At 51.6% G+C, this 27,648-nt stretch overlaps 1 protein-coding gene and 1 long non-coding RNA gene across 5 annotated transcripts in view; both read right to left on the bottom strand.

Moving 5' to 3' along the window:
- mylk (myosin light chain kinase) overlaps positions 1–26,679 on the bottom strand; it is a 60,590-nt gene extending 33,911 nt beyond the window's left edge. For 2 of the 4 annotated variants that reach the window (XM_031893655.1, XM_031893659.1), the window contains exons 1-9: positions 25,330–26,679; positions 23,377–23,580; positions 22,966–23,100; positions 19,825–19,977; positions 10,421–10,549; positions 9,468–9,665; positions 8,225–8,462; positions 2,306–2,380; positions 360–2,011 (exon numbers count right to left, since the gene is read on the bottom strand). In XM_031893655.1, coding sequence (XP_031749515.1) covers positions 360–2,011; positions 2,306–2,380; positions 8,225–8,462; positions 9,468–9,665; positions 10,421–10,549; positions 19,825–19,977; positions 22,966–23,100; positions 23,377–23,580; positions 25,330–26,164 — 3,619 coding nt within the window. In that variant the 5' untranslated portion in view covers positions 26,165–26,679. The remainder of the gene's footprint in view (positions 1–359; positions 2,012–2,305; positions 2,381–8,224; positions 8,463–9,467; positions 9,666–10,420; positions 10,550–19,824; positions 19,978–22,965; positions 23,101–23,376; positions 23,581–25,329) is intronic. The other 2 variants (XM_031893656.1, XM_031893658.1) reach the window with 2 other exon arrangements.
- LOC116407739 lies at positions 22,321–22,654 on the bottom strand. The gene is made up of 2 exons (XR_004220542.1): positions 22,583–22,654; positions 22,321–22,355 (listed from the first exon to the last, which is right to left on the bottom strand). It is a non-coding gene; the product is annotated as an uncharacterized LOC116407739 (long non-coding RNA).
- Positions 26,680–27,648: the final 969 nt, after the last annotated feature.

Genomic DNA, 27,648 nt, shown 5'->3' with positions numbered 1-27,648 from the left:
AGCAATACAGACTGCAGGGATTCTACCCCAGGTGCCCAGCAATACAGACTGCAGGGATTCTACCCCAGGTGCCCAGCAATACAGACTGCAGGGATTCCTGTTTCCCATAAGGCACCATTTCACAATCAGACTGGTTTGCAGTATGGCATTTTCTATTTAAATGAATAAACCCATATGTGGGCTCCCAGTGCAGGAAACAATAGAAATGGGTTTATTTTCCCTTTAAAAAATATTCTGCTATTACAAGTGGTAATTTGCAACACCTTGCAATTTGCCCCAGAGATAACCCATTAGCAGGCCTCCCCTTTAGCACAGCTTACCCCTATTTACCCCCCTTGCTCCCCCCAGTGGTGGGTTACCTTCTTGGGACAGGACAATGTACTTGGAGGACTTGATGACTTTTCCATCCAGAGTCCACACAACGGTCGGAGGTGGTTCGGCTGTGACGCGGCACTGCAACACCAGCTTCTCCCCATCGGTAACACGTACATCCTGCAGTACCTCCGAAAACTCGGGTTTTGTGGGCGCACTTGGGGCAACGTCCTTTTCTGAACTTGGGGCAACGTCCTTCTCTGAATTTGGGGCAACGTCCTTCTCTGAATTTGGGGCAACGTCCTTCTCTGAACTCGGGGCAACGTCCTTCTCTGAACTGGGGGCAACATCCTTGTCTGAACTGGGGGCAACATCCTTGTCTGAACCGGGGGCAACATCCTTGTCTGAACTGGGGGCAACATCCTTGTCTGAACTGGGGGCAACGTCTTTGTCTGAACTTGGGGCAATGTCCTTGTCCACACTTGGGGCAATGTCCTTGTCCACACTTGGGGCAACGTCCTTCTCTGAACTTGGGGCAACGTCCTTGTCCACACTTGGGGCAACGTCCTTTTCTGAACTTGGGGCAATATCTTTATCCACATTTGGGGTTAGCTGCTTGTCTGCACTTGGGGCAACGTCCTTATCATTGGTCTTGACTGCAGCAGGGACACTAGACTTGTCCACACTTGGGACACTGGCCTTGTCCACACTTGGGACATTGGTCTTGGTTGCAGTTGGAAGACTGGTCTTGGCCAAACTTGGGACATTGGTCTTGGTTGCGGCAGGGACATTAGTCTTGTCCACACTTGGGACATTGGTCTTGGTTGCAGTTGGGACACTGGTCTTGGCCACACTTGGGACACCGGCCTTATCCGCACCTAGGAAACTGGCCTTGGATCCACTTGAGACACTGTTCTTGGCTGTACTTGGGGCACTGGTCTTGTCCACACTGGGGACACTGTTCTTGGCTGTACCTGGGGCACTGGTCTTGTCCACACTGGGGACACTGTTCTTGGCTGTACCTGGGACATTGGCCTTGTCCACACTGAGGACACTGATCTTGGCTGCATTAGGGACACTGTTGTTGGTCACGCTGTTCTTGGCAACCCCCCCATCCACTACCGTGCAGCAGTTCACCTTTGATTTGCCCTGTTCATGTGGAACGTCGTTGGGGCTGCCATTCTCAGTGGGAAGCTTTTTCTTGCCACCGAGGACCGACCTGAAGTCAGGAGTTGCTGCCTTGGCGACCACCTTCTCTGGAAGAGGGGTTTTGGGAGTCGATGGCTTCTTGCCCAGTACCGAGCGGAAGTCCACCTGCTGTGGGCTATTGACCTTGCGTTCATCCTCAGCCTTAGGTTTGACCTGCCGCTGGAGGTTGGCTCGGAAGTCCATCTGCTCCGGTGGGATGTCCTTCAAATCCTCCTCGGAAACGCTCCTCGTGCTCACCTTTTTGCCCAGAACCCTACGGAAGTCGACTTGTTCCGCCTCTTGCTGCCGGAGCTTCTCCTCCGAGCTCTCCTTGACCTCAACTCTCCTCTTGAGAACCCCTCGAATGTTCTCCTGTTGCTCCTCAGTAGTCCTGCCAAGACTCAGAGCATCCTCCTCATCCCATCCATCCCTCTCGCAAGAGCGCAGCTGCTCCCTCTGCCTGAGAGTCCGATTGGGAAAGAGACAGAAAGAGACAATCAGGGAGGTTTGGCTTTGGGAAAAAAAAAAAAAAAAATTAAACAAACTCTCGTCTAGGAAGGGAAATGTCCTTAGGGGAGGGAGTTTGATAGAAGGAACACAGTCCATTGCTTTATTGCATCAATGACGAATTCGGTGGCCTTATAAGGGAACGAGCCAAGAAAAAACTTCTGCCTTCGCTCCCCGGCTCTGCCGCGTCCGGCACAGTGTGATGGGTCACGTTTGGGGGGATTAGTCCGGCTCTTGGGTAAGGGAGGGAAGGGTATTAGCAGAGCAAAAAATAGCAGCAGAACCTGCAGTCACTTACTGTGTATGAGAGGGACCCCCGGAGCTTCCCTCGACCATCAGCGAGACCCGGCAGCTGCATTCTCCCACCGCATTGCTGCAAATAAAGGAGATGATTTATCCTCCGGCAAAAACAATAAACTCGAAATTCTTTGTAACTTTGGCAACTTCTCTTCAATAGGAGAGTCGGGGCAATAAATCCCTGGCGCGCTCTCGCACTGTCTCTTATAATTTATTCCTTTATCTCAGGGCAAAGTACAGTATTGTCTCCCTGGGCTGTGATTAAAGGGACACAACCAAATGTTGCCCTTGTGCCATAAAGCAGGGCAGGACTGCTGCTTATAATGGGGGGGATCAGATAGGATCTGTGCCACTGTGACAGAATGCTCTGTTATACAGATAGCTAGAATCTCAGCCATAAAGCAGGGCAGGACTGCTGCTTACAATGGGGGGATCAGATAGGATCTGTGCCACTGTGACAGAATGCTCTGTTATACAGATAGCTAGAATCTCAGCCATAAAGCAGGGCAGGACTGCTGCTTACAATGGGGGGGATCAGATAGGATCTGTGCCACTGTGACAGAATGCTCTGTTATACAGATAGCTAGAATCTCAGCCATAAAGCAGGGCAGGACTGCTGCTTACAATGGGGGGATCAGATAGGATCTGTGCCACTGTGACAGAATGCTCTGTTATACAGATAGCTAGAATCTCAGCCATAAAGCAGGGCAGGACTGCTGCTTACAATGGGGGGATCAGATAGGATCTGTGCCACTGTGACAGAATGCTCTGTTATACAGATAGCTAGAATCTCAGCCATAAAGCAGGGCAGGACTGCTGCTTACAATGGGGGGGGGGGGATCAGATAGGATCTGTGCCACTGTGACAGAATGCTCTGTTATACAGATAGCTAGAATCTCAGCCATAAAGCAGGGCAGGACTGCTGCTTACAATGGGGGGATCAGATAGGATCTGTGCCACTGTGACAGAATGCTCTGTTATACAGATAGCTAGAATCTCAGCCATAAAGCAGGGCAGGACTGCTGCTTACAATGGGGGGGGGGATCAGATAGGATCTGTGCCACTGTGACAGAATGCTCTGTTATACAGATAGCTAGAATCTCAGCCATAAAGCAGGGCAGGACTGCTGCTTACAATGGGGGGGATCAGATAGGGATTTTTACTAAAATGGATGCCCCTGATTTATATAAGGGGTATATTTCCCCGGGGTTAGGGGGCCCCAACTGCCTTATTAGGGTCCACAAGAAAACCCAAGAAAAGGACTTTGTGGATCTCCCAGGATGTTTATTCAGATGGGAAGGTGTTGCTTTACGGCTCTGCCGTGCAACAAACACACAATAAAGTTCAGACGACTAAAGGCGGAGCCAGGCTGACAGAATCTGATTAATCCCCCTGTGATTGGATGGAGAAGCCCAGACTATAATGTTGATAAAAACATTAATGGATTTTGTAACAAAATATAAATCACAGGGAGAGACGAACGCCAGGCCCCGAGCCTTTTACCTACAAACATTCCCCACGAGACAAAGATGAATTATTGCCCGAAATAGATAAACATAAAGGGCCACAGCGATAGACTTGGGTGCCCGGAATACATCTCCCAGCATTCCCTCTCAGTCATTTGCTTTATGGCTTTTGCTGCAAATGCTCCCTTAGCGAATGGCAGTGTAATAGCCGGAGGGCTTGGCTGGACTTTCCATCTTTTTTCCACTTGCCAAAGGGGCCTTTCCCATAAGCCCAATGCCGGCCCCCCTTCTGCCAGCGCCTCCCTGACCCCCCCCTGCTAAGGTTCATGGGAAGTCATGGGAAACTGTAACTCCCTACAAGTTCAGGCCCGACAGCTGCGCTTTTACTGCTCGTTCCTTAACCCCCGGGGTTTGCCACCCAAAAAGTGAATGTAGGAAAACATATCGGCCCCATCCATCCTTCCCCGGCCGATTTTTCGTTTATGTTTAAAACATTAGTGTCGCCATATATGGAGCTGAGAGCGGCCGTGCCTGGAGCGAGAGCGTCTGCGCAACTCTCACCGAGCTCCTCGGCATCGGGGCCCCCCGTGGCTCCTCTCTCTCCCGCACTCACTTCCATATAAATCCATAGAAAGGGGCCCTCACCCGCGCACAGTAGCCGAGGTGGGAGAGCGAGGAATTCAGGGAGAGAAGCCTATTAATAGGAAGCCGAAATTTCCAATTACTTGGCTAGGAAATCACTTTCCGAAATGACTTAACCCCTTCACTGCTGCCCTGGAAACTAACATCTTCATAACCAGGTCACAGATATATAGAAACATTGGGGTAACAGTCACCCCGCTATAGTTCCAGGGGTACCCAGGGCACAAATAAGCACTCACCCCAAATCCCCCCTAACTGGCCTTCAGGCTGGGCCCCCTTAGCCCATAACAAGGTTACAGATATATAGAAACATTGGGGTAACAGTCACCCGCTATAGTTCCAGGGTACCCAGGGCACAAATAAGCACTCACCCCAAATCCCCCCTAACTGGCCTTCAGGCTGGGCCCCCTTAGCCCATAACAAGGTTACAGATATATAGAAACATTGGGGTAACAGTCACCCCGCTATAGTTCCAGGGGTACCCAGGGCACAAATAAGCACTCACCCCAAATCCCCCCTAACTGGCCTTCAGGCTGGGCCCCCTTAGCCCATAACAAGGTTACAGATATATAGAAACATTGGGGTAACAGTCACCCCGCTATAGTTCCAGGGGTACCCAGGGCACAAATAAGCACTCACCCCAAATCCCCCCCTAACTGGCCTTCAGGCTGGGCCCCCTTAGCCCATAACAAGGTTCCATGCTATGTATGAGACTATTGCCCTATTGTAGAATCAATGCCATTAAGCGAGACAGTGCTGCTGTGCTTAGGTGGGAGGGAATAGTCACATGATCAGACTGAGCAATGTGACAGTGATACAGTAACAATGTCCCTTAGAAAGACTGAATAACCTTTAAAACAATGTAATTCCCAGACCCTGTTTCACTATAGAGTCTCTCCATTGGCTGCAGAACTACAACTCCCATCATGCTTGGACAGGTGGTTACACAGCAACGAGGGGGAAATTGTTTTGGAACCACCGCCCGATGTTATTGGCTGTTTGTAATTAAAATCTTCAGTCAGATGAGTTAGGAATCTGCAATGATAATTATGGAGTCAAATGGCGCAACAGCTGTTGTTGTAATATCAACAATAACCGGCGCCTCGGCCAAACCTGCAACAGCGCCCCCTACTGGCACGGCACCAACCTACACTCCTATCAGCCTGTTACATACAGAATGGGGAGACACAGAGGGACCCTGCCCAGACAGAGTGGGGGGGACACATACAGAATGGGGAGACACAGAGGGACCCTGCCCAGACAGAGTGGGAGGGACACATACAGAATGGGGAGACACAGAGGGACCCTGCCCAGACAGAGGGGAAGGTGAGGGGCACATACAGAATGGGGAGACACAGAGGGACCCTGCCCAGACAGAGGGGAAGGTGAGGGGCACATACAGAATGGGGAGACACAGAGGGACCCTGCCCAGACAGAGTGAGGGGGGGGGGCACATACAGAATGGGGAGACACAGAGGGACCCTGCCCAGACAGAGGGGAAGGTGAGGGGCACATACAGAATGGGGAGACACAGAGGGACCCTGCCCAGACAGAGGGGAAGGTGAGGGGCACATACAGAATGGGGAGACACAAAGGGACCCTGCCCAGACAGAGGGGAAGGTGAGGGGCACATACAGAATGGGGAGACACAGAGGGACCCTGCCCAGACAGAGGGGAAGGTGAGGGGCACATACAGAATGGGGAGACACAGAGGGACCCTGCCCAGAGGGGAAGGTAAGGGGCACATACAGAATGGGGAGACACAGAGGGACCCTGCCCAGACAGAGGGGAAGGTGAGGGGCACATACAGAATGGGGAGACACAGAGGGACCCTGCCCAGACAGAGGGGAAGGTGAGGGGCACATACAGAATGGGGAGACACAAAGGGACCCTGCCCAGACAGAGGGGAAGGTGAGGGGCACATACAGAATGGGGAGACACAGAGGGACCCTGCCCAGACAGAGGGGAAGGTGAGGGGCACATACAGAATGGGGAGACACAGAGGGACCCTGCCCAGACAGAGGGGAAGGTGAGGGGCACATACAGAATGGGGAGACACAGAGGGACCCTGCCCAGACAGAGGGGAAGGTGAGGGGCACATACAGAATGGGGAGCCACAGAGGGACCCTGCCCAGACAGAGGGGAAGGTGAGGGGCACATACAGAATGGGGAGACACAGAGGGACCCTGCCCAGACAGAGGGGGGGGGGGCACATACAGAATGGGGAGACACAGAGGGACCCTGCCCAGACAGAGGGGGGGGGTGGCACATACAGTATGGGGAGACACAGAGGGACCCTGCCCAGACAGAGTGGGGGGGGGGGCACATACAGAATGAGGAGACACAGAGGGACCCTGCCCAGATAGAGTGGGGGGGGCACATACAGAATGGGGAGACACAGAGGGACCCTGCCCAGATAGAGTGGGAGGGGCACATACAGAATGAGGAGACACAGAGGGACCCTGCCCAGATAGAGTGGGGGGGGCACATACAGAATGGGGAGACACAGAGGGACCCTGCCCAGACAGAGTGGGGGGGACACATACAGAATGGGGAGCCACAGAGGGACCCTGCCCAGACAGAGTGAGGGGGGGGGCACATACAGAATGGGGAGACACAGAGGGACCCTGCCCAGATAGAGTGGGGGGGGCACATACAGAATGGGGAGACACAGAGGGACCCTGCCCAGATAGAGTGGGGGGGGGGGCACATAGAGAATCGGTGCCTGAAACACTGACACAAAGAAATGATTTAGGAACAATAAATTATAATTTTGTTAGAATTTTAAGCTTCAGTTGAAGGAACCGGAGCCCAACAGAACCGACAGAAGACAAACTCTCCCAGCTGGAGCCTATTCGGGTCGGGCGACCTCTCCCTAAAAGCCACTCGAAATGTTCCGGCCGTTCCATGGGAAGCCTCGTTTCCTGCCATCTGCCCTCGGCACAACCGGGATGGGATTACTTCCCCTTTACTCACATCTAATCGCTAGGGAGGAATTTCCAGGGAACGCGACGGATCGGGGGGAAGTGACTGGTGCAGGTCCGATTGGTCCCCAGAAACTGGCAAATTAAAGGGTAACTGTCACCCTGACAGGGATAAAGATATTTACCAGACAACTGGGGGTAGGAAGCCCCTATCTGTAATGCATTTTGTACCCTATACAACGTATGTGTTGCCGGGTAAACCATCCCAAGATACCAGAGGTAGACTCAGCCCTGCGTTAGGTTTGGGAGTGATACACACACAGCCGTGGGATACAGAGATTCAAGGAAATTGTAGGGGGGGGGGCTAACAATAGGTGAAGGGCAGGGGTAAGATTTAGGGGCTGTTTAAGCACATACAGTTGGGGGGGTCAGGGGGCAAACTCAGAGCGTGGGAAGGGGCTGATTCCTACGGCAGTCGCTGTTATTTAGATAAACTGGGGGGGGGGGTCAGTGCTTGGGGGCGGATAAATGAGACACTGAGGGGTTAATGCCCCAATCTATCATAGTTGGGGTTGAAACTGGCGCCATCCAGCCAGCAAGTCATCAATAACTATTAACCTGCTGGCAGAGGATGCTGGGAGTTGTAGTTTAGGCAGATTTTTGAGGTGGCAGAATGTATTGCCCCTTTGCCCCCTCACTTCTGTTACAGGTGAAAGATAGAAAGCAGGTCAAACCCCCCGCTGAGCCCCACTGAGCCCAAGAGCTTACGCTTTGTATGACATCATTATATTAATAAGGTACAACCTCGGACATGTGGTGTCACATAATCTGTCGCCCCCTGTGGCGCCACGCAGAGTACCCCAAAACATGAAAGGGGAGGGGCCTTACATCAGCGTGATCTGGTATTGGCCGCCGTCGCTCTGCTGGACGTTTCTGAGGATGAGAGTGAAGACGTCGTCGCTCTGCAGGATCCGCTCGGGGGGCAACTCGCGCCCGTCCTTCAGCCATTGTACCCGCGGGAAGGGGTCCCCGGCGATGGCGCAGGATAGGATCACATTCTGCCCCACTGAAGCGCTGGTGCACTTTGGTTTGCTGATAAACCATGGCTGGATTCCCTCCTGCGGCTCTGAAACAAAAATAAGGGGATCACTTGGGATCCAATAGATTCACTGGGAAAATGGTCTGACCATGGGAAGGAGAGCAGCCCAGGAGCAGGAAGTACAGAGAATCAGAGCTCTGTACCTGGGTAAGTACTGGGGGGAGATTGGATTCACTTACCCAGGGGGAGGTTCCTGCCTGACCATGGGAAAGAGAGCAGCCCAGGAGCAGGAAGTACAGAGAATCAGAACTCTGTACCTGGGTAAGTACTGGGGGGAGATTGGATTCACTTACCCAGGGGGAGGTTCCTGTCTGACCATGGGAAAGAGAGCAGCCCAGGAGCAGGAAGTACAGAGAATCAGAGCTCTGTACCTGGGTAAGTACTGGGGGGAGATTGGATTCACTTACCCAGGGGGCCTGACCATGGGAAAGAGAGCAGCCCAGGAGCAGGAAGTACAGAGAATCAGAGCTCTGTACCTGGGTAAGTACTGGGGGGAGATTGGATTCACTTACCCAGGGGGAGGTTCCTGCCTGACCATGGGAAAGAGAGCAGCCCAGGAGCAGGAAGTACAGAGAATCAGAGCTCTGTACCTGGGTAAGTACTGGGGGGAGATTGGATTCACTTACCCAGGGGGAGGTTCCTGCCTGACCATGGGAAAGAGAGCAGCCCAGGAGCAGGAAGTACAGAGAATCAGAGCTCTGTACCTGGGTAAGTACTGGGGGGAGATTGGATTTAGCTGACTCAGCATTTAACCTTTCAGGAATATTTCTGATTTCATGGGGCTCAGCCTCCCTACTGGGGGTGCAAAGGGCCGCCATCAATGGGCTACTGAAGTCAGGGGAGCCCAGAAATAGAAAGTCTACTTTGCAGGTTGCAGAAGGGGCACTACCTTGTGGCAGTGGGCGGAGTCTGGGTAGATCAGAGGGAATGGCCATTATTTATTGTTGGAGGACACTCACTACCCAGGGGGCCAAGTTAGATACTAATTGGGGCCCTGGGGGTGGGGCTTGGCAGTTTCACAGGCAGTCGGACCTTGTACGGTTAAGGTGGCCTCCGTTGCAGTTTGGCCCAAACTATTCCAGGCTTTGCACATGTAGGTTCCTGTGTCCTCGGGGAAGACTTCCTGGATGCACAGACGGTGCTCGTTACCACTCTGCTCAAAATGGAAATCCTCCGTCTCCTGAATCTCTTTCCCATTATGGAACCAAAGGATCTCGGCAGGGGGGGTCCCTATAGAAAAAGAAACACAGCACTTAGTCTCTCTCTTGCCCTACTGTCTCCATCTTGCCCTACTGTCCCCATCTTGCCCTACTGTCTCCATCTTGCCCTACTGTCTCCATCTTGCCCTACTGTCTCCATCTTGCCCTACTGTCTCCATCTTGCCCTACTGTCTCCATCTTGCCCTACTGTCTCCATCTTGCCCTACTGTCTCCATCTTGCCCTACTCTCTCCATCTTGCCCTACTGTCTCCATCTTGCCCTACTGTCTCCATCTTGCCCTACTCTCTCCATCTTGCCCTACTGTCTCCATCTTGCCCTACTCTCTCCATCTTGCCCTACTGTCTCCATCTTGCCCTACTCTCTCCATCTTGCCCTACTGTCTCCATCTTGCCCTACTCTCTCCATCTTGCCCTACTGTCTCCATCTTGCCCTACTCTCTCCATCTTGCCCTACTGTCTCCATCTTGCCCCTACTGTCCCCATCTTTGTCCTACTGTCTCCATCTTGCCCTACTGTCCCCATCTTGCCCTACTGTCCCCATCTTGCCCTACTGTCCCCATCTTGCCCTAATGTCTCCATCTTGCCCTACTGTCTCCATCTTGCCCTACTGTCTCCATCTTGCCCTACTGTCTCCATCTTGCCCTACTGTCTCCATCTTGCCCTACTGTCCCCATCTTGCCCTACTGTCTCCATCTTGCCCTACTGTCTCCATCTTGCCCTGATCCCACCCCCCCCACCCCAGAGACTTGGGGTGCAGCCAACGTACCTGACAGTTCAACGCTCATGGTGACTTGACTCCCATCCATAACCTGCAGGTCAGTGAGGCGCTTCAGGAATATTGGGGGGCTGCTCTTTGGCTCTCGGTCGCCCCCCGGCTCCTCTGCCGCCTTCTTTTCTGCAAATAAAGGGAAAGGGATTGAGGGGACGTTGGGACCCCAAGGGGAACATCCTGTATTACCCCTGATCCATCTGGCGCACCCCAACTCCCGACACCCCCACACAGATCTGATCATGTGACACGTATAACAAAGCTGCTGGCAACTCATTTCCATGCAGCCCAGCAACTTGCACCGATTAGAGGGGTTTCCCATGTTCCCCCCAATAACTCCCTGCCCCTCTGTCTGGGCCCAGTTTAATGGATTCTCTTTGCCCCCACCCATATATATATACACACTGACCTATGGTGATGAGACATTTGCCTTACTATACACACTGACCTATGGTGCCGAGACCAGTTGCCTTACTATACACACTGACCTATGGTGCCGAGACCAGTTACCTTACTATACACACTGACCTATGGTGCCGAGACCAGTTACCTTACTATACACACTGACCTATGGTGCCGATACCAGTTACCTTACTATACACACTGACCTATGGTGCCCAGACCAGTTACCTTACTATACACACTGTCCTATGGTGCCGATACCAGTTACCTTACTATACACACTGACCTATGGTGCCGATACCAGTTACCTTACTATACACACTGACCTATGGTGCCGATACCAGTTACCTTACTATACACACTGACCTATGGTGCCGATACCAGTTACCTTACTATACACACTGACCTATGGTGCCGATACCAGTTACCTTACTATACACACTGACCTATGGTGCCGATACCAGTTACCTTACTATACACACTGTCCTATGGTGCCGATACCAGTTACCTTACTATACACACTGACCTATGGTGCCGATACCAGTTACCTTACTATACACACTGACCTATGGTGCCGATACCAGTTACCTTACTATACACACTGACCTATGGTGCCGATACCAGTTGCCTTACTATACACACTGACCTATGGTGCCGATACCAGTTACCTTACTATACACACTGACCTATGGTGCCGATACCAGTTACCTTACTATACACACTGACCTATGGTGCCCAGACCAGTTACCTTACTATACACACTGTCCTATGGTGCCGATACCAGTTACCTTACTATACACACTGACCTATGGTGCCGAGACCAGTTACCTTACTATACACACTGACCTATGGTGCCGAGACCAGTTGCCTTACTATACACACTGACCTATAGTGCCGAGACCATTTGCCTTACTATACACACTGTCCTATGGTGCCGAGACCATTTGCCTTACTATACACACTGTCCTATGGTGCCAAGACCATTTGCCTTACTATACACACTGACCTATGGTGCCGAGACCATTTGGCTTACTATACACACTGTCCTATGGTGCCGAGACCAGTTGCCTTACTATACACACTGTCCTATGGTGCCGAGACCATTTGCCTTACTATACACACTGACCTATGGTGCCGAGACCAGTTGCCTTACTATACACACTGACCTATAGTGCCGAGACCATTTGCCTTACTATACACACTGTCCTATGGTGCCGAGACCATTTGCCTTACTATACACACTGTCCTATGGTGCCAAGACCATTTGCCTTACTATACACACTGACCTATGGTGCCGAGACCATTTGGCTTACTATACACACTGTCCTATGGTGCCGAGACCAGTTGCCTTACTATACACACTGTCCTATGGTGCCGAGACCATTTGCCTTACTATACACACTGACCTATGGTGCTGAGACCATTTGCCTTACTATACACACTGTCCTATGGTGCCAAGACCATTTGCCTTACTATACACACTGACCTATGGTGCCGAGACCATTTGGCTTACTATACACACTGTCCTATGGTGCCGAGACCAGTTGCCTTACTATACACACTGTCCTATGGTGCCGAGACCATTTGCCTTACTATACACACTGTCCTATGGTGCCGAGACCATTTGCCTTACTATACACACTGTCCTATGGTGCCGAGACCATTTGCCTTACTATACACACTGACCTATGGTGCCGATACCAGTTGCCTTACTATACACACTGACCTATGGTGCCGAGACCAGTTGCCTTACTATACACACTGACCTATGGTGCCGAGACCATTTGCCTTACTATACACACTGACCTATGGTGCCGATACCAGTTGCCTTACTATACACACTGTCCTATGGTGCCGAGACCATTTGCCTTACTATACACACTGTCCTATGGTGCCGAGACCATTTGCCTTACTATACACACTGACCTATGGTGCTGAGACCATTTGCCTTACTATACACACTGTCCTATGGTGCCGAGACCATTTGCCTTACTATACACACTGACCTATGGTGCTGAGACCATTTGCCTTACTATACACACTGACCTATGGTGCCGAGACCATTTGCCTTACTATACACACTGACCTATGGTGCTGAGGGACCCCCCTCCCAGCTATATTTCTAGGTGCCACGGTTCTCTATTTCTGACAGTTACAACCAATAGCCAAGGGCAATACTGACAAGAGAAACAGAATGGAACCTGGAACTGGAAAAGCCAAATGAAACCCTGGGTATTTATGGATTTATGGCCTGGGCTGTGAGCATTAGGGGCGGAGCAGACTGGCACCCTGGCACCCAGGCAGCTGGCATCAAGCAGAGCGCTCTGTCTATGGGTTTATGAATGATGTGAGAATAATGGCACCGTGGGTAGGGGGAGATGCCAAGCGCCAGGCTTGGGTGGCATTGTGCCCAGCGGCTCTGGGAATTAATGGGAAGAGATGAATTTTCCAGACACTAGAGGGAGCCGAAGAGCAGCCGGTAGGGAAATCCTGCCCCACTGTGGGGTTAAAGGGGAAAAGAGGGGTCACCTTAGTATGTTATAGAATGGCCAATTCTAAGCAACTTTCCATTGGTCTTTATTATTTATTTTGTCTAGTTTTTTTTTTAATTATTTCCCTTCTAACTCCCTGCAGCATTCAAATTGGGGTCACTGACCCTGGCAGCCAAACCCTATTGCTCTGTGAGGATTGTACAGACAATCACAGCTTCTGGGTGGAGTCTGATCCTTATATTCCCAAAGTTCCCAGTAAGGCAGTTACTAATTAGCCCATTCTCATACCCCCCCCCCTCCCCATTTTACAAGTTTGTCAAACCCATAAGTAAATCCGCGCACTGGAAGCAAAAGGGTTAACAGTAGGTTGAACATAAATCACTGGCAATCGGATCTGATTGTGTATGCGCCGCGCAGCTATTAATAGTCCCTTCCCATTCCCACCCCGTATCCCACCCCGTCTCCCACCCCGTCTCCCACCCCGTATCCCACCCCGTCTCCCACCCCGTCTCCCACCCCGTCTCCCACCCCGTCTCCCACCCCGTCTCCCACCCCGTCTCCCACCCCGTCTCCCACCCCGTCTCCCACCCCGTCTCCCACCCCGTCTCCCACCCCGTCACCCACCCCGTCTCCCACCCCGTCTCCCACCCCGTCTCCCACCCCGTATCCCACCCCGTATCCCACCCCGTATCCCAGACGGGCAGAAATAGAACCCGGAATGAGATTTATATTCAGGATCCATAAACAAAAGTAAATTCTCTGATCATTAAAAAAACGGAACCATTATTGTAATAAAAATAGAGAGTGTGGGTCCGACTCTTCCCAGAACCCCCCGGGGCTGCCACATTAACCCCTTCAGTGTCACCTCTTTCCCCAAAAATAAATCCTGTTAAGAGTTGGAGTCCTACAGTGTAATTATATCTATATATCTATAAACCCAGTGAGAATGAGGAATGAATGGATATTGGGGAGTTGTATCAGGAGTCAGAACCAGCAGTGCAGAGAAGGGAAAGGGACAGACACAGTGACAGTTACACATAACTATAAACCCAGTGAGAATGAGGGATGAATGGATATTGGGGAGTTGTATCAGGAGTCAGAACCAGCAGTGCAGGGAAGGGAAAGGGACAGACACAGTGACAGTTACACATAACTATAAACCCAGTGAGAATGAGGGATGAATGGATATTGGGGAGTTGTATCAGGAGTCAGAACCAGCAGTGCAGGGAAGGGAAAGGGACAGACACAGTGACCGTTACACATAACTATAAACCCAGTGAGAATGAGGAATGAATGGGTATTGGGGAGTTGTATCAGGAGTCAGAACCAGCAGTGCAGGGAAGGGAAAGGGACAGACACAGTGACAGTTACACATAACTATAAACCCAGTGAGAATGAGGAATGAATGGATATTGGGGAGTTGTATCAGGAGTCAGAACCAGCAGTGCAGGGAAGGGAAAGGGACAGACACAGTGACAGTTACACATAACTATAAACCCAGTGAGAATGAGGAATGAATGGGTATTGGGGAGTTGTATCAGGAGTCAGAACCAGCAGTGCAGGGAAGGGAAAGGGACAGACACAGTGACAGTTACACATAACTATAAACCCAGTGAGAATGAGGAATGAATGGATATTGGGGAGTTGTATTAGGAGTCAGAACCAGCAGTGCAGGGAAGGGAAAGGGACAGACACAGTGACAGTTACACATAACTATAAACCCAGTGAGAATGAGGAATGAATGGGTATTGGGGAGTTGTATCAGGAGTCAGAACCAGCAGTGCAGGGAAGGGAAAGGGACAGACACAGTGACAGTTACACATAACTATAAACCCAGTGAGAATGAGGAATGAATGGGTATTGGGGAGTTGTATCAGGAGTCAGAACCAGCAGTGCAGGGAAGGGAAAGGGACAGACACAGTGACAGTTACACATAACTATAAACCCAGTGAGAATGAGGAATGAATGGATATTGGGGAGTTGTATCAGGAGTCAGAACCAGCAGTGCAGGGAAGGGAAAGGGACAGACACAGTGACAGTTACACATAACTATAAACCCAGTGAGAATGAGGGATGAATGGATATTGGGGAGTTGTATCAGGAGTCAGAACCAGCAGTGCAGGGAAGGGACAGTAATATTATAAGGGAATGTGACAGGAGGGACTGGGGGGGCCCCGCACCCCAATCTCTGAGGGAAAAGCCTTTGCTCGGCAGTGTTTAGACTGGGGCAGGAATGCTTGGCAGCAGCGCAGGAAACAAGGGAATTGATGCCGGACCTGGAACCAGAGCTGAGAGGAATGTGCCGGCGAGGGGACCATGTAAGGAGCGCACGGAGCGGTTTGGCTCCCGGGGACCATAAATCTCCAGGTTCTGCGAGAGATTTAACTCTTGGGGGGGGGGGGGAAGGACCATTTGATAAGGGGTTCCGGGGGTTTCTCAAACTGCCCAAATCCCCCCCAGGCTATAACAGTAGATGTGGTCTTGTCAATCTGTAAAGGGGAAGCAAAGCCTTCATATAAACTGCCCTGAAGTTTATAGAAAAATAACGGAATCAATGAGCAGAACCGAAGCCCAGTCTCACATCCCTGCCCCCCCCCCCCATCCCTGCCCCCACACCGGCACCATCAGCAATAGTAAATAAGGGGTGGCCAATATAGGCCCCGGGAAGAGGGCAACACAGAATGGTAAAATGGTATCAGTTTGGGGTTGTTGAGGGTGGAGCTCAGCGACTGTAGCTGGAGAGCGAGGGGTTAAAGCTCATTGGCTGAAAGAGTAGTGGAGACAATGACATTTTAAGACACTTTGCAGTTGATCTTTTTTAATTACATTCAGCATCACCAGAGTAATGAAATCTGCCCTTCATTCACCACAAGGGGGCGCTGTGATGCTGGGCAACATCATTCCAGGTGGCACATATGGGCCTGGGTAGGTGCCATTCGGTAGGTACAGATGTAGTGTTTGCCCCATTGGGTGGTTTAGTTTCCCCTTTACTTCCTATCTCTGCCCAGAGATCATTGGTGCCCAGCAAGTTGCCCATTAGTCCGACTAAGGAGCCAGTTTGCCCCATGGTATCGGCGGCTAATGAATTGTTATCCCCGTGTACAACAAGGTACCAGATTAACGGACTGACTTTGTAATGAGCTTAATGGGAATTTTCTTTCTGACGAGTCCACTAATTGCAGCAGCACCGAGACCGGACCTCCCAGTACCCCCAGAGCCTGAGTCTGTGGCACCTTACAGCCCCCCCCTGGCATTCCCAGTACCCAGAGGCACAAACAGCCCCCCCAGCCCAATAAATAGTAACTGTCTGTGGCACCTTACAGCCCCCCTGGCATTCCCAGTACCCAGAGGCACAAACAGCCCCCCCAGCCCAATAAATAGTGACTGTCTGTGGCACCTTACAGCCCCCCTGGTATTCCCAGTACCCAGAGGCACAAACAGCCCCCCCAGCCCAATAAATAGTGACTGTCTGTGGCACCTTACAGCCCCCCTGGCATTCCCAGTACCCAGAGGCACAAACAGCCCCCCCAGCCCAATAAATAGTGACTGTCTGTGGCACCTTACAGCCCCCCCGGCATTCCCAGTACCCAGAGGCACAAACAGCCCCCCCAGCCCAATAAATAGTGACTGTCTGTGGCACCTTACAGCCCCCTGGCATTCCCAGTACCCAGAGGCACAAACAGCCCCCCCCCCAGCCCAATAAATAGTGACTGTCTGTGGCACCTTACAGCCCCCCCTGGCATTCCCAGTACCCAGAGGCACAAACAGCCCCCCCCCAGCCCAATAAATAGTGACTGTGGCACCTTACAGCCCCCCTGGCATTCCCAGTACCCACAGACTGCCCCCCCCAGCCCAATAAATAGTAACTGTCTGTGGCACCTTACAGCCCCCCTGGCATTCCCAGTACCCAGAGGCACAAACAGCCCCCCCAGCCCAATAAATAGTGACTGTCTGTGGCACCTTACAGCCCCCCCTGGCATTCCCAGTACCCAGAGGCACAAACAGCCCCCCCCCCCAGCCCAATAAATAGTGACTGTCTGTGGCACCTTACAGCCCCCCCGGCATTCCCAGTACCCAGAGGCACAAACAGCCCCCCCCCAGCCCAATAAATAGTGACTGTCTGTGGCACCTTACAGCCCCCCTGGCATTCCCAGTACCCAGAGGCACAAACAGCCCCCCCCCAGCCCAATAAATAGTGACTGTCTGTGGCACCTTACAGCCCCCCTGGCATTCCCAGTACCCAGAGGCACAAACAGCCCCCCCCAGCCCAATAAATAGTGACTGTCTGTGGCACCTTACAGCCCCCCCGGCATTCCCAGTACCCAGAGGCACAAACAGCCCCCCCCCAGCCCAATAAATAGTGACTGTCTGTGGCACCTTACAGCCCCCCCCCAGCCCAATATATAGTAATTATAAATATTTGGCTGAACTGTAACAAAAACCCAGCAAGGAAATGGTTAAATATTTTAATGAAGGTAAATTGGGATTTATATAATGAACACAAACCCAATAAACCCAGAAACCTTACCTGTGCCCCCGCCATGGGCTAAATTCTGCCACTTGTGGATCTGGACCTGCCCCTTCCCCCCCCCCCCCGGGCAGCAGATGCCGAGCTGGATTTCAGCTGATTAGCGAGCGCCAAGTAATCAGATTATGGGATGTTCTGACTGGCGCCTGTGTATTGGGCCCGGGGATCTCTGCCCAACGTGGCCCAATTGGTCTCATTTATACATGGATCCCATTGTGTGGGCCGGCGCTGTACCGTGGGCTCTTTGCGCTGATTCTGACTCTCGGCCCCGTCATGGTCACAGGTAAAGGGGGACATTAGGGGTCCATAATGCACAAAGTAGTCTTTTCCACCTCCTCTCCCGGTTGATGAGGAGGCCACTCCCGGTTGATGAGGAGGCCACTCCCAGTTGATGAGGAGGCCACTCCCAGTTGATGAGGAGGCCACTCCCGGTTGATGAGGAGGCCACTCCAGGTTGATGATGAGGCCACTCCCAGTTGATGAGGAGGCCACTCCCGGTTGATGAGGAGGCCACTCCCAGTTGATGAGGAGGCCACTCCCAGTTGATGAGGAGGCCACTCCAGGTTGATGATGAGGCCACTCCCAGTTGATGAGGAGGCCACTCCCAGTTGATGAGGAGGCCACTCCCAGTTGATGAGGAGGCCACTCCCAGTTGATGAGGAGGCCACTCCCAGTTGATGACGAGGCCACTGCCAGTGGATGACGAGGCCACTCCCAGTTGATGACAAGGCCACTCCCAGTTGATGAGGAGGCCACTCCCAGTTGATGACGAGGCCACTGCCAGTGGATGACGAGGCCACTGCCAGTTGATGAGGAGGCCACTCCCATTTTGTGATGAGGTCACTTCCAGTGTATGGTGACATCACCCGCGGGTTGATGGTCCCGGTGCAGATTTGCCCAATGAGATCGCTGCAGGTTCTACTCGCCCAGTTACAGGGATTCGTTGCTACAATGTTGCACTTTGCTTCCCATTCGCTGCTCAACTTACCCCTGCGGCCCATTCCCACCCAGAAACTGCCCTGCGTGGGGGTAAATAACAGTGGTGCCCAACATGCCTTCGGGCAGATACACGTGTGTTTTATAGTATGGAAATTAGATTGTAAGCTCCTCTGGCACAGGGATTGATCTGAATGACAACTTTCCATGGGAGCCGTGGGACCCGATTCAGCGGTTCTGCCCTGATCAGAATAACCCCACTGGTACCAGGAACATTCAGTAAGGAATGAGAAATCACCCCTGACACCAGCGCAGTGACCCCCCCAATTAACCCCTTCATTTCAGCAAACCAGAATCCCACATTGGGTCTGATGTACAGAACCGAAATGGTTTCAGAGGCTGAGATGGATCAGGGGAAACCGGTGAGGATTGTGGGTACTGCTGTGCCCCCCCCCAGTGCCATCTGCCCCCGCCCCTCTGTGGCACCTTACAGCCCCCCCTGACATTTGCCAGAACCCACAGATTGCCGGGCCGGGCCATTCTATAAATGGGCAAGTTTCCCTGCGCCCAGAGAGCATTTTTTGGAGGTTAAAGTGCAAGAGTGGGCGTGGCTGAAACCTTCCAGACCCCCCCGGGCGTTTCTAAATATCCCCCCGACCCGTGCGCATTCACCCGCCAGTGTTTATGTTCCGCGCTGATTTGTGTAGGAACGTTCCGCGCAGGGGATTTTCCACTGACTCGGCCCCTCCGTCCCGGAGATTAAGGCAGGAATTTCCATGCAGCTGCTTTTACCCCCTCACCCCCCCCCCTTTACCCCCCTCACCCCCCCCCCCCTTTACCCCCCTCACCCCCCCTTTCTAGGGGGAACACACTACATTTATTTGTAAAATATTCCTTTTTTAGGGGCAATTGACCAATCAAACGCCACCAAGTCTGACATCACTTCCCCATTTATGATGTCATCAGTAAGTTGTAGCAATTGTTCAACTAGAAATCATTATAATGACCCCCCGACCAACTGTGCCCCCCCAGGTATCACTCACCGGTCACAGTGACGGTTGCACAACAGGACACCTTCCCGCCGCGGTTCTGTGCCAGGCAGGTATATACCCCCTCATCCTCCGGCAGGGCATCCTGTACCCGCAGCCTCGCCACCCCGTCTTCATACGCTGAGTGGGCATATTGTATGGGCTGGTCTGTGGGACACAAAGAGTTAACAGCAACTGCGACTTTTTATTAAATGTAAAACCAAATACATTCCAGCAGCGTGATTAGTGTTTGCTGGGACCTTAGATTGTAAGCTCCACTGGGAACTGTGTGTAAAGTCTAATATCCTTATCATTTACAGTAGGGGGTACATTATCCCTTATAATATATGAGTGATACTCAGAGTTCCCTGTATAACTCAGCCTGCAGCCTTGTGCCTTTATATGGGCACAGAACCCCACAGTGACTGCTAATATCCTTATCATTTACAGTAGGGGGTACATTATCCCTTATAATACATGAGTGATACTCAGAGTTCCCTGTATAACTCAGCCTGCAGCCTTGTGCCTTTATATGGGGGGCACAGAACCCCTCAGTGACTGCTAATATCCTTATCATTTACAGTAGGGGGTACATTATCCCTTATAATACATGAGTGATACTCAGAGTTCCCTGTATAACTCAGCCTGCAGCCTTGTGCCTTTATATGGGGGGCACAGAACCCCTCAGTGACTGCTAATATCCTTATCATTTACAGTAGGGGGTACATTATCCCTTATAATACATGAGTGATACTCAGAGTTCCCTGTATAACTCAGCCTGCAGCCTTGTGCCTTTATATGGGCACAGAACCCCTCAGTGACTGCTAATATCCTTATCATTTACAGTAGGGGGTACATTATCCCTTATAATACATGAGTGATACTCAGAGTTCCCTGTATAACTCAGCCTGCAGCCTTGTGCCTTTATATGGGGGGCACAGAACCCCTCAGTGACTGCTAATATCCTTATCATTTACAGTAGGGGGTACATTATCCCTTATAATACATGAGTGATACTCAGAGTTCCCTGTATAACTCAGCCTGCAGCCTTGTGCCTTTATATGGGGGGCACAGAACCCCTCAGTGACTGCTAATATCCTTATCATTTACAGTAGGGGGTACATTACCCTGCAGAGTAGCCACTCGGCTGTTATTTTCCCCAGTTCAACACAAAGCCAATGCCAATACCAATAAAAAGGCAGACAGATGCCAGCAGTGCCAGCCTTACACTGGGCCTCGTGCCTTTATATGGGCACAGAGCTGCTCGGAGGCTACAGAATCCCATATATAATAATATTCATAGTTCTAAGACTCCATTTATCCCCCATGATCTTTCCACAGGTCAAAGCTTACACTAACCAGAGCTAAGGCTTCTGTAAGGGATAAACTGAGCTGGGACACTGCCCCCGTGTGGGAGGAAAGGGAATAGCGGGAGGAGAAGGCATTTCTCTTGGTTAGATTTTAGGGAAAAGACTCCCCAGTGTCTCGCCTCAGTCAGCTGTTCCCTGCCAGCCAATCCCAGGGCCAGGGAAGCGTCAGGTGGTGAAATAGAACCTTTTGGTCACTTTTTGCAGAGATTTGGGATGAAATAACCTGAAATGGACTTTCTATTCTACAGCCACTAAAACTCTGGTCTGTGGGTTCAACGCTGGCGTGGTGGGAGGAGCCACAGAATGATGAAGGTGTTTATAGGCATCATAATCATCTACTCAGTTCATAAGTCAAGGGGGAGGTTCCTGCCTGACCATGGGAAAGAGAGCAGCCCAGGAGCAGGAAGTACAGAGAATCAGAGCTCTGTACCTGGGTAAGTACTGGGGGGAGATTGGATTCACTTACCCAGGGGGGAGGTTCCTGCCTGACCATGGGAAAGAGAGCAGCCCAGGAGCGGGAAGTACAGAGAATCAGAGCTCTGTACCTGGGTAAGTACTGGGGGGAGATTGGATTCACTTACCCAGGGGGAGGTTCCTGTCTGACCATGGGAAAGAGAGCAGCCCAGGAGCAGGAAGTACAGAGAATCAGAGCTCTGTACCTGGGTAAGTACTGGGGGGAGATTGGATTCACTTACCCAGGGGGAGGTTCCTGCCTGACCATGGGAAAGAGAGCAGCCCAGGAGCAGGAAGTACAGAGAATCAGAGCTCTGTACCTGGGTAAGTACTGGGGGGAGATTGGATTCACTTACCCAGGGGGGGACAGCCCAGGAGCAGGAAGTACAGAGAATCAGAGCTCTGTACCTGGGTAAGTACTGGGGGAGATTGGATTACTGCCTGACCATGGAAAGAGAGCAGCCCAGGAGCAGGAAGTACAGAGAATCAGAGCTCTGTACCTGGGTAAGTACTGGGGGAGATTGGATTCACTTACCCAGGGGGAGGTTCCTGTCTGACCATGGGAAAGAGAGCAGCCCAGGAGCAGGAAGTACAGAGAATCAGAGCTCTGTACCTGGGTAAGTACTGGGGGGAGATTGATTCACTTACCCAGGGGGTTCCTGCCTGACCATGGGAAAGAGAGCAGCCCAGGAGCAGGAAGTACAGAGAATCAGAGCTCTGTACCTGGGTTAAGTACTGGGGGGAGTTGGATTCACTTACCCCGGGGAGGTTTCCTGCCTGACCATGGGAAAGAGAGCAGCCCAGGAGCAGAGTACAGAGAATCAGAGCTCTGTACCTGGGTAAGTACTGGGGGGAGATTGGATTCACTTACCCAGGGGGAGGTTCCTGTCTGACCATGGGAAAGAGAGCAAGCCCAGGAGCAGGAAGTACAGAGAATCAGAGCTCTGTACCTGGGTAAGTACTGGGGGGAGATTGGATTCACTTACCCAGGGGGAGGTTCCTGTCTGACCATGGGAAAGAGAGCAGCCCAGGAGCAGAAGTACAGAGAATCAGAGCTCTGTACCTGGTAAGTACTGGGGGAGATTGGATTCACTTACCCCAGGGGGGGGTTCCTGCCTGACCATGGGAAAGAGAGCAGCCCAGGAGCAGGAAGTACAGAGAATCAGAGCTCTGTACCTGGGTAAGTACTGGGGGAGATTGGATTCACTTACCCAGGGGAGGTTCCTGCCTGACCATGGGAAAGAGAGCAGCCCAGGAGCAGGAAGTACAGAGAATCAGAGCTCTGTACCTATTCTCTATATACAATATATAACTGTATGAGTTGGATCCTTACCGTTCAGCAGCCACGAGATCTCAGGAGCCGGTTGCCCCTCAATGGAACATTCCAACACAAAATCCTCCCCCTCTATAATGGAGCAGCCCCGTAGCTTGCGGACAAACCGAGGCGCGACCGCCTCCATCTTGCGCCCTACAAACCGGACGAGATAAAATTCTATAACTTTCGTGGCAGAAAATGAATTCCGGACGAGCTTTATTTCATTAGCGGCTGCACTGCTGGTTCTGACTTCTACAGATCAGACGGCAGAAGCAGCAGAGACAGACAAAAGTTTATTGTGACAGTTAACTTGCCCTTTAAACCATTCCCCAGGCTGATGCTGGTTGCTAGAGCCGGGGCACAGACACCCTCCCCCCCCCGGTACCACCTGACCCGCGGGGCAGTCTCTTGACCAAAGTGGCGACTTACGCGTGACGCTCAGGGTCCAGCTATGAGACACCCGCCCTCTCGCGTTGGAGACTTCACAGCTGTAATTCCCGCTGTCTCCCGTCTGTGCCTTCAGCAAGTGCAGCGAGTGAATCCGAGCCCCTTCCCTGATCCGCACCCCGTCCCTCTCCCCCAGCGCCGAATTCTCTCGGAACCACTCGACCCGCGGTCTGGGATCTCCCGAAACTGACAGCGAAATGAGGGGAAAGGAGGGAAAGCAAGAGTTAATAATAACAGTGGAATCTTAGGGAGGAATCATGGGAGAGACCTGCCGAATATTGAACCCCCGGGCACCTACAGTACTGAATCTGATCCAAACCCAGCGCTGCCAGTATTAACCCCCCAAGTGCTGCTGCACAGGTAGAACTGCAGGGACCCTTTATGGCTGAGATTCTAGCTATCTGTATAACAGAGCATTCTGTCACAGTGGCACAGATCCTATCTGATCCCCCCATTGTAAGCAGCAGTCCTGCCCTGCTTTATGGCTGAGATTCTAGCTATCTGTATAACAGAGCATTCTGTCACAGTGGCACAGATCCTATCTGATCCCCCCATTGTAAGCAGCAGTCCTGCCCTGCTTTATGGCTGAGATTCTAGCTATCTGTATAACAGAGCATTCTGTCACAGTGGCACAGATCCTATCTGATCCCCCCATTGTAAGCAGCAGTCCTGCCCTGCTTTATGGCTGAGATTCTAGCTATCTGTATAACAGAGCATTCTGTCACAGTGGCACAGATCCTATCTGATCCCCCCATTGTAAGCAGCAGTCCTGCCCTGCTTTATGGCTGAGATTCTAGCTATCTGTATAACAGAGCATTCTGTCACAGTGGCACAGATCCTATCTGATCCCCCCATTGTAAGCAGCAGTCCTGCCCTGCTTTATGGCTGAGATTCTAGCTATCTGTATAACAGAGCATTCTGTCACAGTGGCACAGATCCTATCTGATTCCCCCATTGTAAGCAGCAGTCCCTGCCCTGCTTTATGGCTGAGATTCTAGCTATCTGTATAACAGAGCATTCTGTCACAGTGGCACAGATCCTATCTGATCCCCCCCATTGTAAGCAGCAGTCCTGCCCTGCTTTATGGCTGAGATTCTAGCTATCTGTATAACAGAGCATTCTGTCACAGTGGCACAGATCCTATCCCCCCCATTGTAAGCAGCAGTCCTGCCCTGCTTTATGGCTGAGATTCTAGCTATCTGTATAACAGAGCATTCTGTCACAGTGGCACAGATCCTATCTGATCCCCCCCATTGTAAGCAGCAGTCCTGCCCTGCTTTATGGCTGAGATTCTAGCTATCTGTATAACAGAGCATTCTGTCACAGTGGCACAGATCCTATCTGATCCCCCCCCCCATTGTAAGCAGCAGTCCTGCCCTGCTTTATGGCTGAGATTCCTGCTTATTCATTTTATTCAGTTTGGCCAATAAATTCTACAAACATAATATTATAGAATTTTCTCTTTACTTACTGGTTCAAAAAACACACACAAGAGCAAACGGATTCCTACAGTTTTGGGTTTTGTATTTATGCCACTATGAACCCAGTCTCTCCCAGTACTTTACTATATACAGAGATCTGATACAATACATATGTTCCATCTGGGCTGCTCTCTTGCCACGGTCAGGCAGGGGGGCGGGGCTTGGACATGGATGAAAGGTTCCCATTGGTCTGATTGATAGTAATCAGGGAAAACAATGTACAAAAGTGCTGTGAAGCAAGAGCACCCTCTAGTGGCCACAGCAACATCAAGCTGCTATAAACCCCAATGACAACTTGCTTCTCAGTTTGGTCCCTCCCCATCCGACCACTGGGAAGAGAGCAGCCCAAGAGGAGGAAGTAGAGAGGAGAAGAACTCTGCACCCGGGGATGTTTATTAAAATACACTCTGCCTTTAATACAAGGAATATTTCCCCTTTACAGTGAAACAGATACCTTTGCACCTGAATATCACTTCGCTGCCCTCCGGCACCTCTTGGCTTGAGGGACTCAGGTCGAAGCCGGGGGCAGTTCCAAGGCTTCTGCTCAAGGTTTCTTTTGTGTCCGACAACCCCGGGTGTGAATGAGACCCCTCCCGGCCCAAGGGAAGTGACTGCTGGTTGTGCCTGGTCCCACCATGACTTATCTCAGACTTGGGTTGGGTTTCTATCTTGACAGACTTCAGGGTGATGGTACTGGAGGCGGTCTTCTGGCGTTTTACCTCCCCACCATCTGGCGAGGTCTCGGCTGTACGCTGTGGGGTATCTGGGTGCTGCTGGGTGCTCGATCCCAACAGGGTGCTGCTTGTAGTACCATGGAGTCTAGATTGAGATTCTCTAGATTTGGGAAAAGACTGCGTAGAACTAAATTCTGCGGTCTCTTTTGGCTTCAAGCTCTCGCTGAGGGTCACGTTCGATATCTGTCTAGAAGGGACATCTGAACGGGTCTCTTTAGACATTTCATACAGAGAAGCCGGGTTCCCTAAAGTCTTAGCAGAACCGTAAGGCGACTTTATAGTGGGCCCCATTATCCGCTCCCGTGCCGACAAGAACGAGGTCTCTCTGTTCATTACAGAAGGCAACTTTTTGGAAGACGTCTCTTTTGTGAAACCATCAGATGGGGAATCTCTTATAAACTCCTGGGTGGGTTCCCGCGGGGTCCGTCCAAGTGGCTCTTTTTGGATGATGTCTCCGGGGCCTTTTGGTGGAACGCTCTTGTTCTTGGAGTCTAGAACCGACACCCCAAGATAAGGAGGTTCTTTGGCGCTGGTTTTATCCTTCGATAAAAACATCTGTATTTTAGAGTCAATGTTACTGGAGGTCCGTGACGCCACAGGAGATGTCTCTTTAGCGGAAACAGGGCATGAGTCTACGGGGGATAGAGAGGATGTCTCTTTGTCTGGGAAAGGTGCGGTCGCTTTTGTGGTGGGGGGCGTCTCTTTAGAAGACAGAGGCAGTCTAACTTTGGGTTGGATAGTGGAGGTGTAACGGGAGGTTACAGGTGGGGGCTCCTTGCCTTGCTTTGTGCCGGGGGCCGGGAGGGAAGGAGAGATCCTGCTGGATCCCCTGGGCGGATCTGAAGAGAAACTGTTGGGAACGGCCCGAGAGGGGGGCGACGGGTCCGTGTTGGAAATGGACACCGGCTTGTTGGAAGGGGTTCCGGGGATCCCGACGGGGGACACGTCCGGTTTCTCTATGTGCGAAGCTTTGGTTCCGTGGGAGGATCCGGAACCTCTTTCATTGAGGCCATTAGTGGCGACAGGTTTGGGTTCTGGGCTCCTGGTTGTCGGGAATGTACTCGGCCTTCTCGGGGGCGGCTAGCAAGCCGGACACAGAAAACGCCACACCTGACGGGACTGAGCAACCCCAAAAGTGCCCATCAAATGGCCAGAATCCATCACCTGTACCCTAGCCACTATTGTCCTTCCACTAGTTATTACTCCGCACTGCTTGCTAATATACCATCCTTTCCTATACGCTACCTCTATCTAGTAGTAACTCTATTTGCCCCACACTATATAAGATCACCATATACCCACCCCTCCCAAATTATAACAACTATATCCAGCCCCGAGACCACAAAGTACGATCGAGGCGCATATACCTCCAGAGCTACTCCTGCACCATAGTGCTAGAACTCTATTAAGCGCGCGCCAATAGTACCCCATAAGAGCCCTTCACCTATGATACTACTATGGCCTTCTTTCCGAAATAATACCCATACCCTCTCCCACCAATGAGTCAACTCCCAATTCCGCCCAAAAGTACTTATGGATACCGGACCCATGGCCTATATAACTCTATTGCCGCGCAAACCACCATAAGACCGGGCGGCGATACCCTATGACCCACCCCGCCTAGAATATATAACTTCACTTGCCCAAAAATGAGACTCACGCTTGTACACTCCTTCACTACACCTTCACAACACCATTACATATCCACTCGTTTAGCTCGCATGTACCCATATAACCCTTCCTTATAAACCCTTCATACGTGCCAGTCCAGACTGTACCACCACGATAATACCCCTCCTGATTACTCAGCTCTAGGCGGGGGCCGAGCTGTAGCCCGTATACTTATACCCCCCTAGTAGTAACACTACTCATACGCGATGCCCACCGCTTAGTACCCATTATAGGCGCATCCCCAACAGTTTAACTCCTCTAACCATAACTCTCTGTCCTTAACCTCCTATTTGCCCACGAACCTGTTTGCCTGCTCCATCATATGTGACGCCCTGGCGGCTTTCGCGACATGCATAGGGGCAAGTTCA

The sequence above is a fragment of the Xenopus tropicalis genome, chromosome 9 (genome assembly GCF_000004195.4).
Source record: "Xenopus tropicalis strain Nigerian chromosome 9, UCB_Xtro_10.0, whole genome shotgun sequence".
Taxonomy (NCBI): Eukaryota; Metazoa; Chordata; class Amphibia; order Anura; family Pipidae; genus Xenopus; species Xenopus tropicalis.
This window is presented reverse-complemented; position numbering and strand designations above follow the sequence as displayed.